At 42.4% G+C, this 12,493-nt stretch overlaps 1 protein-coding gene and 2 non-coding genes across 3 annotated transcripts; all 3 read right to left on the reverse strand.

Moving 5' to 3' along the window:
- Positions 1-622: 622 nt before the first annotated feature.
- Positions 623-741, reverse strand: LOC128384649 (5S ribosomal RNA). Its single transcript, XR_008324387.1, has one exon. It is a non-coding gene; the product is annotated as a 5S ribosomal RNA (ribosomal RNA).
- Positions 742-4,409: 3,668 nt separating this feature from the next.
- LOC128384342 (piggyBac transposable element-derived protein 4-like) lies at positions 4,410-6,610 on the reverse strand. The gene is made up of 3 exons (XM_053343898.1): positions 6,480-6,610; positions 6,138-6,288; positions 4,410-5,879 (listed from the first exon to the last, which is right to left on the reverse strand). Exons 1-3 carry the CDS (start codon positions 6,608-6,610, stop codon positions 4,410-4,412), a joined length of 1,752 nt encoding a protein of 583 aa, XP_053199873.1.
- Positions 6,611-12,163: 5,553 nt separating this feature from the next.
- LOC128384662 (5S ribosomal RNA) lies at positions 12,164-12,282 on the reverse strand. The gene has a single exon (XR_008324400.1). It is a non-coding gene; the product is annotated as a 5S ribosomal RNA (ribosomal RNA).
- Between the last annotated feature and the right edge of the window lie 211 nt (positions 12,283-12,493).

Raw genomic sequence — 12,493 nt, forward strand, 5'->3', positions numbered from 1 at the left:
TCCCCCGAACAGTAAAAACTGCCGGGGGGAAAAAGTCCACACACAAAACTAACTTAGGATGCACGGAAAATAATAGGATAATGAAGGAAAATAAAATAAAAATGTGAAATAAATCCAAACAGAGGTCCGCGATCCTCTCTGCTCCAGCTGTGGTTGCTTCGTGGCTGCCTCCTCTGCGCGCATACGTGTTCAGGGGGTGTGGCCGTAAGCGACGAAACAGGCCGCAGAAAGCCCATTTAAACATGCTGTGACACCACTGACAGTTGCTCACACCAGCTGAGTGGCGGATAATGGTGTCTCAGCCATCGAACACATGCTATCCTTTAACAGTACTTTGATAGGAATAGTTGTTTTTTTCTGCGGAGAAACACACAGCTGGAAGGACTGCAACCTTGTTTCTCAGGCCATTTGTGTACATGCGGGATGATTGCAGGCTTTTTACAGGCTGTAACAGTGAGAACTGGAACCCTAAAAACTACTTGGAAAGTGAGGCGTCTCAGTGCCACCTCTCTGGCGTGCATTCAGACACAGCTGGAATGATTGCAGCTTTTGTTCCTCAAAGCCCTGTGTGCGGTGATGGAGCAACAGCGCCCTCCTTTGGTGACAGCTGAGAGGGAAAAAAAGCTTACAGCACCTGGTATTCCCAGGCGGTCTCCCGTCCAAGTACTAACCAGGCCCGACCCTGCTTAGCTTCCGAGATCAGACGAGATCGGGCGTGTTCAGGGTGGTATGGCCGTAAGCGACGAAACAGGCCGCAGAAAGCCCATTTAAACATGCTGTGAAACCACTGACAGTTGCTCACACCATCTGAGTGGCGGATAATGGTGTCTCAGCCATCAAACACATGCTATCCTTTAACAGTACTTTGATAGGAATAGTTTTTTTTTTTCTGCGGAGAAACACACAGCTGGAAGGACTGCAACCTTGTTTCTCAGGCCATTTGTGTACATGCGGGAAGCTGGAATGATTGCAGCTTTTGTTCCTCAAAGCCCTGTGTGCGGTGATGGAGCAACAGCGCCCTCCTTTGGTGACATCCATCCAAGTACTAACCAGGCCCGACCCTGCTTAGCTTCCGAGATCAGACGAGATCGGGCGTGTTCAGGGTGGTATGGCCGTAAGCGACGAAATAGGCCGCAGAAAGCCCATTTAAACATGCTGTGACACCACTGACAGTTGCTCACACCAGCTGAGTGGCGGATAATGGTGTCTCAGCCATCAAACACATGCTATCCTTTAACAGTACTTTGATAGGAATAGTTGTTTTTTTTCTGCGGAGAAACACACAGCTGGAAGGACTGCAACCTTGTTTCTCAGGCCATTTGTGTACATGTGGGATGATTGCAGGCTTTTTACAGGCTGTAACAGTGAGAACTGGAACCCTAAAAACTACTCGGAAAGTGAGGCGTCTGAGTGCCACCTCTCTGGCGTGCATTCAGACACAGCTGGAATGATTGCAGCTTTTGCTCCTCAAAGCCCTGTGTGCGGTGATGGAGCAACAGCGCCCTCCTTTGGTGACAGCTGAGAGGGAAAAAAAGCTTACAGCACCTGGTATTCCCAGGCGGTCTCCCATCCAAGTACTAACCAGGCCCGACCCTGCTTAGCTTCCGAGATCAGACGAGATCGGGCGTGGTTTTTTTTTTTTTCTTTTATTATCAAAAAAGGCATAATTTACACATTCACACACTTTCATAATTCAAAAGAAATCAACACCCCAAAAAAAAACAAAATCACACAAGACAAGAAGCTCCTTCAAATACTTGAAATCCACACTTCATGACACATAAACCTATACAGGTTAAACATAAAAAACATACTATCAAAACTAAACTCAGGCTAAAAAATGAAACAAAATCATTCTTAAAAAAACATCAGAAACCGAACAAAATAAAGAAAAACATCCCCATCACTAAAGAAACTCCATCATATCGATATCAACACTTCATTTAGTTTTCAGTATCCTTCAAGATACAACATAATCCCACTAAGGAACAAAATATAAAAATAAAATAACAAACAAATAACAAATCAAAAAAAAGAAATCACACAATACTTACATACATTCAAAAAGAAACACAACTAATATTACCAAAACATAACTAACCAGATAAATTAATCATAAACCATCCAAAAAAAACTATAATTTTTCAAAAATGAAACTAATACACTAATCACTTTTATGAAAACAAAAAAAAATATACCTCATTCTCTAAAAGAAAATTCAACTCCATAACACCTTAATGAAAAGAAAAAAACCCCCAAAAAACCGATCAAAACTCAAAAATACACACTCTATATATATCAAAATCAAACTCAATTCACTAGAAAATTTACAACATACCATCAACCCAATTTTTTAACTCTCCCAATCCCAAAGTAAATTGCCTCTTTCATTTAAAGAAATGAGTGTATTATCCATCAGAAAAATCCGAGTGAAGTCCGCAGTACCATGTAATTTTCTGAAACGCACATGCTTTCTGACTAAGTTCTTAAAGATTGGCCATACAGGATTGATTTTGTGATCATAATGAGCCATATTTCTTCGCATTTTGACAGCTAGACGTGCATGGCTCAACAGAAAACGACACAATGTTACATTCTTCACTCGGCTCTTGTTCCATACCCCAAAAAGAAAAAAAATATCCCAAGAGTCGGACACATGCCATATTAACGCTAATCTATCTTTCAAACAAGTTTTCAGACGTCCAAAAAAAAACATTCAATTCTATACAATTACAAAACATATGCAATACAGTTTCTGCCTGTAAACCACATATATCACAATTTCTGTCAATGTTCCTGTCCAATTGATGCAAAATCACATTTGTAAACACTTTGTTATGCCTAATCTTAAAATCACTGTCTTCTGCTTCTATACTGTTACCCTTTATCTTCCATGAACTCCAAATTAAATCGACATCCAAAGATGGAAAAACTTTTGTCCAATAAGCTAAAGAGGCAGGCTTTTGCACCACTGTCAACAAAAATTTATCATAAATAAACTTGCTTTTAATAAACTCTAAATTTACCCATTGATCCCCTTTAAAAAAACGCAAAACAGGTAAACTGTCACTACAGTGTGGGACAATAGTATTATTAATCAAGACAGACCATTGCACAGGCAAATTTGTTAGAATTACCTTATAATAAGCTATTACAGCTGTCATTGTAATATCCTCATCGATGTCATTAACTCCATCATAAATTACCTGAGGAGGATAAAATCCTGGCAACACTTCGTACATCAAATCTTTTAGTTGTAGAAACCCAGCCTTTAACATTATATAATAAAGCTCCTTTGTGTGTTATATACTTATTCAAAAAAATAGGCATGTTCTTCAATACAGACAAATCAGTACATTCAAAAGATAAATGTTTCAAAAAAACTGCATGAGCTGATAAGACCTCCCTATAAAAAAGGGGAAGCCTCTCAGTCATGGATTGTTTTAACTGCATCAACAATACAAAATCCCCAATATTTAACACTTGATTAAAAAAAAACCTCATGATATGTTTCCACCCATAATTGTTGATATCACACATATTTTTTCACCATCTTCATTCTGAAAGCATTTTTCTTACTAACAATATCAACCAATTTTAACCACTTAACACACGCCCCTGTTTTTTATGCTGTTAGCCTAAACGACATGCCCAAGTTGTGAGCAGCACAGATCCCACATAGTTTGAGACTCAGAGATGTGTCTGGTATCATTGGAAAGGAAACACTCTCAGGATTCTTGTAAAAGTGTCTGTGTGATTCTGTGACTTACTGACAAAGAGTGGCAGAGGTTACAATGATGGGGTTGTTTACTCGCCCATAGGTTTGCCTTTACAATGACATGTGTACAGACATTCAGGGACCTCTCAGCAGGATATAGATACTATGAGGCCAGAGCCACAGGGCTTGGCTTCATGCAGTCCAAATTTGGAGTCAAAAGACCAAAAGATTAATTTTTCAGAATTATTTTTCAACAGGTATGTCCATGCGTTTTCCTCAGGTCCTTTTTGGAGACTCCAAATGGACACTTGGTTACCAAAGCTGTATAACCACAATCAAACACCTATAACTTCACATCCCCTTTGCCTACAATCAAAATCTTGGTCTCTAATGAAAGCTGACACCTTGAGGATCCCTGCTAATATGGATTATATTATTATATTATATATTATATAATATGGAGCATTATCACAATAACCATAATATGTTTTGTTTCTCGGAAAAGGGCAAAATTTAATAAAACAACAATAGAACAGAACAAAACTCAACACAATCAACACAGAACATGGCTCACTGTAAAACTATTTACATTTTGGTAATAAAAAGGTAAAATAAAACAAACATGAAAAGAACAACTGAACAGAACAAAAATCAACCCAACCAACACAAAAATGGCTCACTATAAAACTATTTACAAATTATTTACATTGTGCCACTCATTGTAGCAGTCCCTGGAGACAGTGAAGCAGAGTGCCACACTGCATGATGTGCACTCCACTGTGGTCTTCATGCTGCAGTGCACACACCGCCGTCTCCCTGCAGTGCCATCCACAGTGTAGTGCCGCGGCTTGTGAGGTGCACCAGAGGGAGCACGAGCGGGTGCCTGTGGGGGGGTTGTGGAGGGGGAGCCAGCTGCCTTCAGCTCCAGCACCAGGGCTTCGCGAAACTCTTTTTGTGTTAGAGGAACCTGTTGCCTCTCCTTGGCCAGCTCCTGGTGCAGAATGAAGGCATTCACAATGCCGATATCCAGGAAATGGTCAAAAAAAGTTCTGTACCACTTCCTGGTTTTGTGTAGCGCGTTGTAATAGCCAATCATGGCATCTGACAGGTCAACCCCACCCATATGTTTGTTGTAGTCAGACACCCCTGGTGGGGCAGGGATTGCCTGTTCTGCCCACTGCCCATCTGCCTTTACCCTTCTCTGCACCGTATGCTCACCGTGTGCCGGGTGGATGGTGGAGCAGATGTTGACATTTTTTGTGTCTCTCCACTGTACAAACACCAATGGACCCTCCCTGATCCAGCGGATGGTGCCCCGGGGAGACTTGCTGTCCAGCCCACCTGGCCGGTCTCTGGGGAAGCCAATCCGCTGCTCCCGGATTGTCCCACAGGCCCAGACTTTCTTGTCTAATAGGTCCAAGAATAGGGCAGGGCTGGTGTAGAAGTTATCTACGAACAGTTTATAGCCCTGCCCTAGCACTGGCACGTCTATGAGTTTCATCACTGAATCATAACTCAGTCCCTTGATGATCGGTGCTCCTTTGCCCTCATAAATAAAAAAATCATAGGTATAGCCTGTGGAGGAGTCAGCCAGTACAAAAAGTTTGTATCCCCATTTTGTGGGCTTGCTCTTCATGTACTGTCGAAGGGATGTGCGGGCCTTTGATTTCAACATCCTCTCGTCAATGGAGATGTTCTGCCTGGGATGGAAGTGGGCCCTGCACATCTCCCTGACTTGACTGTACATAGGTTTCACCTTGCACAGCCGGTCATAGCCGGCTGTGCCCCTTCTCCTGGTGTTGGCCTCATCATTATCAGGGGAGCTGAGGTGAAGGCTGCGGGAGATCGCAATGAATTTCCGGCCGGACATGACTGAGGCAGGGAATGGCAAATTGTAAAGGTCTGACCTCTTCCAGTAGTCCCGGATGGTTTTCAGGTCCACCAGGCCCATATAAAGAACAACAGCCATGTAAGAGTACACATCTTCAAGGCTGATTGCCTGCCATGCCTGAGGGTGCATTCGCTCTCCATAGAGGTTGGAGTTGCGAACAATCTCCTTCAGCATAGATTTGGAGATGAAAAGGTGGAAGAGGTCGAGGACAGAATAATCAACTCCACCCAAGAGCTGCGGCCCAGGAGTGCGTGCAGGGCAGAAGACTGGCTGTGGAGGTGTGATGTCCTCCACATCAACCCCCAGCCATGGCTCTCCAGAGAGGTCCCTTCTTTGACTCCTTCCGCGTCCTTGTCTTCCTCCTCTCCCTCTGGCTTGCCCACTTGCTTCCCCTCGCGCCCGTCCTCTGCCACTTCCTCTGCCTCTGCCTCTTCCTCTGCCTCGCCCATTTGCTTCCCCTCGTGCCCGTCCTCTGCCTTTTCCTCTGCCTCTTCCTCTGCCTCTTCCTCTGCCTCTGCCTCTTCCTACTCCTCTCCCTCTGTCACAGCCTTCCTCTGAACTTTCCTCTCTGGCTCTCTTTTGTGTCAATCTCAGAGGCTGAGTTGATGTGGATGGCTGCTCCTCTTCATCTTCCATCTCTGGCACCCAATCAGGGTCATCAGAGACAGCTGATCTTGGTCTAAAACATCAAATTGAAAGACATTATTAGCTTATTTATACGTATTTTATATGTATGTCACTTTAGATAAAGGTGTCTACCAAATACATGGACATAGACATATACATAATACTCATGATACTCATGCATACTCAGAATGCAGTTACTTTCTGGTGAAAAATAAATTGTCAGGCCATTCAAAATATACTCACATCTCCAGGTCAGGATCCACTCCATCTAGAAAATGCTGCTCATCTTCTGGATCCTCAGATACCTGGCTTGCCTCAGAGTCAGATGCCTCATCACTCCAGTTCAGAAGGGACTCTGCTGCCTCTGCAGCCATGTTTTTCTGAGCCATATCTATCTATTTATTTATCTATGTATCTATTTATTTATCTATGTATCTATTTATTTATGTATGTATCTAAATAAATATTGAGGAAAATATTCCGGTTTTATGGAAACGGATTTCATATTTCAGCAGAATGGATACTTGGCGAGCTGTACAGAAAGTCCCGAGTCATAAGATGGTCGTTGTGGATAAAGGGAAGACTTTGAAGGTATGTAGGCATTATAGCTTTTCTTACTTAGCTCAGGGGCTAGCCGAGCTAATCGCTAATACTATTACGGCTGTGAGCAACCATATAAGTCGTGAGTGGTCTTGAATGAATCAGAACAATCTAAGCTTTCCAACGATGTACGGCATGAGTATATATGTTTAAGGGTTGGTGTTTAAAACATTCAGAAGAACTTGTGGCTACCTCCTAACATCCGTCCCGTCCCGTAGACGGGACAGCGTGCGTTAAGTGGTTAAACCCCCCTCACAATACAAACCCACTAAAGTTTTGCGAGCGATCTTACCTACTGGAGCACCCCACAAAAATACAGAAATCATAACATTCAACTTCTTCACCACCCACAAAGGTAAATCTACCACTGCTAGAGTATAATATAACCGTGAAACAATTAGACTATTTACAACTATAACCTTACCTCCCAATTTCAAATTACGCATAAAACAAAAAGTTAAGAGTAGATTCTAACTTTTTTAAATGCTCCTCCCATGTTAAATCCCTTGCTTTCCTCCCATCCTTACCCACATAATTTCCCAAAATCTTTAAATGTTGACTTTGCAAAGTAAAATTGAGCTCAGACTGCAGTGGTTCCACAATATTAATAAACATAATCTCAGATTTGGCCACATTTATTACTGAGCCAGAGGCTTTGCCATAAAGGTTGACTAGATCTACAGTTCTTGTTATACTGGACATGTCTTGAACCATGATGGTCGTGTCATCAGCGAATTGCTGAATGACACACTTTTCCCCTCCCGGTAAAACAATGCCTCTTATCAAATTGTCAGATTTAATCATTGCACTTAATGGCTCAACTACAAGTGAATATAAAATGGAGGACATAGGACAGCCTTGACGCACTGAGCGCTGCAAGGAAAAACTGTCCGTTAAGACCCCATTACACTTGATTCTCGCTGTGGCTGCACTGTACATCAATTTTAACCATTTTACAATCCTTTCTCCAAAATTACATTTTTCTAATACCTTAAAAAGAAAATAATGTTCCACTCTGTCAAAAGCCTTGTTAAAATCAATAGATAATATTATACCCCCCTGATTAGTAAATTTCAAATATTCAACCACATCACGTATAGTGAAAAGTATATCAGTCACCTCTCTTTCAGGGACACTATAGGCCTGTGTTGGTGAAATAATAGTGTGCAAAACACTCTTAAATCTGTTAGCAAAAATTTTCATTAGAATTTTATAGTCCGTATTTAACAGTGTAATTGGCCGATAATTGGCCATCTCAGTTCGATCACCTTTTTTAAAAAGTAGTGTAATTAAACCCTCGGCCATCGTATCAGGTACCACCTGTTTGATTTCAATGTCATTGTATAATTTTAACAAAATGGGCACCAACACAGACCTAAAAGAAACATAAAAATTTGCAGTTAGACCATCGCTACCTGGACTTTTGTTTGGAATTAGCTGATCAATAGCATTTTCAATTTCTTTCACTGTTATTATCTGATCACACATGATTTTATCTTCATTTGATAACTTAGCATCTAGACTATTTACAATTTTTTTCAGTCAAATTTACATCATTTACCTCTGAACAAAAAAGATGTTCATAGAAGTCCTTCACAGTATCTAATACAGAAATAAAAGAGTTAACCATTTCCCCTCCCTATTTTTGATTTCATCAATATAAACACGTGACTGACGTTTCTTCTCCAAATTCAAAAAAAAAGCAGTATTCCTTTCCCCCTCTACTGCATATTGAGCTTTACTGCGTAGTATCGCCCCTTCACATTTTAACTTTTCCAATTCAAATAAATCATTTTGAACACACAAAAATTCCCCAATGTTCATATTTAAATTCCTTTGCATATTTATCAACTGTAAACGTAACTTTTTCTCCGTCAACTTATTTTGAAAAGACAATCTTTTTGCAAAATTAATGCTTTTCCTTTTTATCTTTAATTTTAAAACTTCCCACCCTTCTATTATATTTGTTAAAAAAATCCCCTTAGAACTCTCAAAAGAAATCAACTCAGAAATACACTTAACATAATCCTCATTCAAAAGTAAATGTGCATTTAAATGCCATTGTTACGTGCCGTGTGGTTTCTTGCTTGTCCTCTTCTTTTTCTGCAGGTACCGCCCCCTTTTCTCCCCACTGATTGGTGATTGGCATCAGCTGTGGCTCATCAGGCTGGCAGCTTAAAAACCTGTAGGAGCTGATGCCAGGGCCCTGGCAGTTGACTTCTGAGCTGTGTGCTGAACTGAGCTGTGTGCTGAACTGAGCTGTGTGCTAGTTCCTGGTGTTCCTGACCAGCGGTGTGGTTTGTCTGCCACGCATCGATCGGTTTTCCCTTGTTCTTTGGAAGCTCGTCCTTAGTTTGCTAGTTAATAAATTGAGTTTTTGTTTTGGATCCCTTGTGTTTGAGTATATATTTTTGTTATGTTGTTTTATTTGTTACGCCCCTACCCCTAGGCACAACCGGGGTCGTAACAGCCATACACCCCCACCCCTTCCTCTCCTCTGAATCCCCATTCCCACCCTCAAAAACACATGATCACTTATAAAGTTCAAATTATGAGACATATTGTTGAAAAGAAATAAAAGAGAGTTCTTAACTAAACATAAATCAATTCGGCTCTGCCGCACTGTCCCTTGATATTTTTGAATTCTGGAGAATTCCCTTACTGTTGGATATAAAGATCTCCATAGGTCACAATAATCATTTTGATGCATAAAATTCAACAACGTAGCCCTTGATGTGTCATGTTTCAAGGGAACATTTTCTGCAACATCAAGCACTGTCAATTTTACATTAAAATCACCTATAACTATATCGCAATCATTCCCAATGTTCATCAAGGTAGAAAAAAAAACAGTTCTGTCCCCCTCCACATTTGGAGCATATACATTCAATAGTTTGTATGCCACATTATTGTAAAGAAAACTAATCTTAATCCATCGTCCGTCGACATCTCTCGCAACATGAGTAGCATCAATGTTAAAACCGTCCCTTACTATGACGCAAACACCTCTAGCATTGCACTGTCCATAACTAGAAAAAAAAGAAAATTTTGGCCATAAAGCTCGACAGCGCTGCTCCCACACTGAGTCCCAATGAGTTTCTTGTATACATAGTATTGGAGCATCACACAAAGTTAATATGTTCTCAAGCTTTTTTACATTTCTCAGGCCGTTTACATTAAAAGAAATCAAATCTATCATAGTAAGGGACAAAATAATTAAAAAAAATGTTTCAAATAAAATCATTGATACTGCAACTCATGTGTTTTACCTCAATGCTTTTTCCTCGTCTTCTTCCTCCCTTTCAACGACATAGCGTTTCCCTCAGTCGAGCCACCTGAAGACGGGAGACGAGACGGCCTCTCCGACACCGAAACACTCTCACTGTCATCCTCCACCGCATCCACTGACAGCTCCGGCGACGGATCCTTCACCCCTCCGCCATTGTCATTATTGTCCTCTGAGTCCGTCATCTCCTGCTCTGCTTCTGCCACTGACCCCTCATCCTCCGCTTCATCCTCCGTCTCCTCTATTGCAGTCACTTCTTTAAGCACCACGTCCTCACCACTGTCCATATTCACTTCTTCAACCTGTTCAGTTATGTCAGTTTCTCTATTGTCCGTTCTCACACTCACAGTCATACAGTCCCTAGCATAATGTCCATTCACACCACATTTAAAACATTTAAATTCTGGACAGTCCTTCATAATATGTCCTGGTTGGATGCATAATCGACATACTTGAAGTTGATGATCGTGGAGGACCCGGAAGAACTCCACCCCCTCCAGAGTCTCAAATTTGGTGCTATATGGCAATGATGTAATTTTGTCTGAAAATTGCACCTTTAAGAACCTTGTTCCATCATATATGTCAGTCCCTACCCATTTTCGCCGTTTGATAGGAGACGCTGGTTCGACCCCCCATTGTCTAAGTTTTTCAAATATAGTGTCATCAGTGATGTATGTCGGTAAGTGTAAGAAAGATACTATTTTCACCTTCCTTGACATCTCTGAGGCATGAACTCTAGATCCTTTGATTTGAAGTCCGTCAAGTAAAGTCCGTTTTCCGTCTTCTGTCTTCATTGTAATTTCCCATTTTTTGCCACCTTTTACGCGGCATCCAATTACTGTTCCACATTTCACAGAAATTGTTTTTAGTAATTCCATCATGGTAATCGTGTCCTCCCCCTCCACCTCCACCTGCAGCACCAAACTTTTGTCGTCCAAACGAAATTCCTCAGCCGCCATATTCCCTCTTCTCTCTGCTGCGCTTTTCAGCGCTGGAGCAGCCTTTGATGTTTCTCCCACATTGTTTCTTTCAGATTGTGTTTCACCATCCACCCGTTGCTTCATCAGCAATGTATCGTCCCCCCGTCTCCGTGCACCGACATCACCACACACCGTTGTTTCTTTGGCTGCACCCGGGCGCGACGCACCTGCTTCCGCCGCCATTTTCCCTCTTCTCGCCGCCGCATCGCTTAGCTCTGCAGTCGCTTTAGATTTTTGTCCCAGACGTCTTGATATCAATAGTTCACTTCCTCCTCGACCTCCCATCCTCTGCCCCGCCGTTAATATATCCTCCATTAGACTCTCTTCACTATTATTCACCTCCGTAGCTCCTCCGGCCGCCTCTCCATGTGCGACCATCATTTCGTCACCGTTGTCCGTCATCTGTTTCGTTGTCAGGCCTTTTCCAGTAGTCATCATCATTAAATCCGTCCAAGTTGGTCCTCTTACTCCCCTGGCAGCACCAAGCTGCTGGGTTGCAAGTACACCGCAGATTAATTCACCAAACTTTTTCTTTTTTCCTCCGCTGCTCCCACACACGTCCTCTCTCCTCACTCGCGTTACACACACTGAGCCGCTTGCCGACCGGAAACCAGAAGTGGGCGTGTTCAGGGTGGTATGGCCGTAAGCGACGAAACAGGCCGGAGAAAGCCCATTTAAACATGCTGTGACACCACTGACAGTTGCTCACACCAGCTGAGTGGCGGATAATGGTGTCTCAGCCATCAAACACATGCTATCCTTTAACAGTACTTTGATAGGAATAGTTTTTTTTTTTCTGCGGAGAAACACACAGCTGGAAGGACTGCAACCTTGTTTCTCAGGCCATTTGTGTACATGCGGGATGATTGCAGGCTTTTTACAGGCTGTAACAGTGAGAACTGGAACCCTAAAAACTACTTGGAAAGTGAGGCGTCTCAGTGCCACCTCTTTGGCGTGCATTCAGACACAGCTGGAATGATTGCAGCTTTTGTTCCTCAAAGCCCTGTGTGCGGTGATGGAGCAACAGCGCCCTCCTTTGGTGACAGCTGAGAGGGAAAAAAAGCTTACAGCACCTGGTATTCCCAGGCGGTCTCCCATCCAAGTACTAACCAGGCCCGACCCTGCTTAGCTTCCGAGATCAGACGAGATCGGGCGCGTTCAGGGTGGTATGCCCGTAAGCGACGAAACAGGCCGCAGAAAGCCCATTTAAACATGCTGTGACACCACTGACAGTTGCTCACACCAGCTGAGTGGTGGATAATGGTGTCTCAGCCATCAAACACATGCTATCCTTTAACAGTACTTTGATAGGAATAGTTGTTTTTTTTCTGCAGAGAAACACACAGCTGAAAGGACTGCAACCTTGTTTCTCAGGCCATTTGTGTACATGC

The sequence above is a fragment of the Scomber japonicus genome, chromosome 22 (assembly GCF_027409825.1).
Source record: "Scomber japonicus isolate fScoJap1 chromosome 22, fScoJap1.pri, whole genome shotgun sequence".
In the NCBI taxonomy this organism is placed as follows: Eukaryota; Metazoa; Chordata; class Actinopteri; order Scombriformes; family Scombridae; genus Scomber; species Scomber japonicus.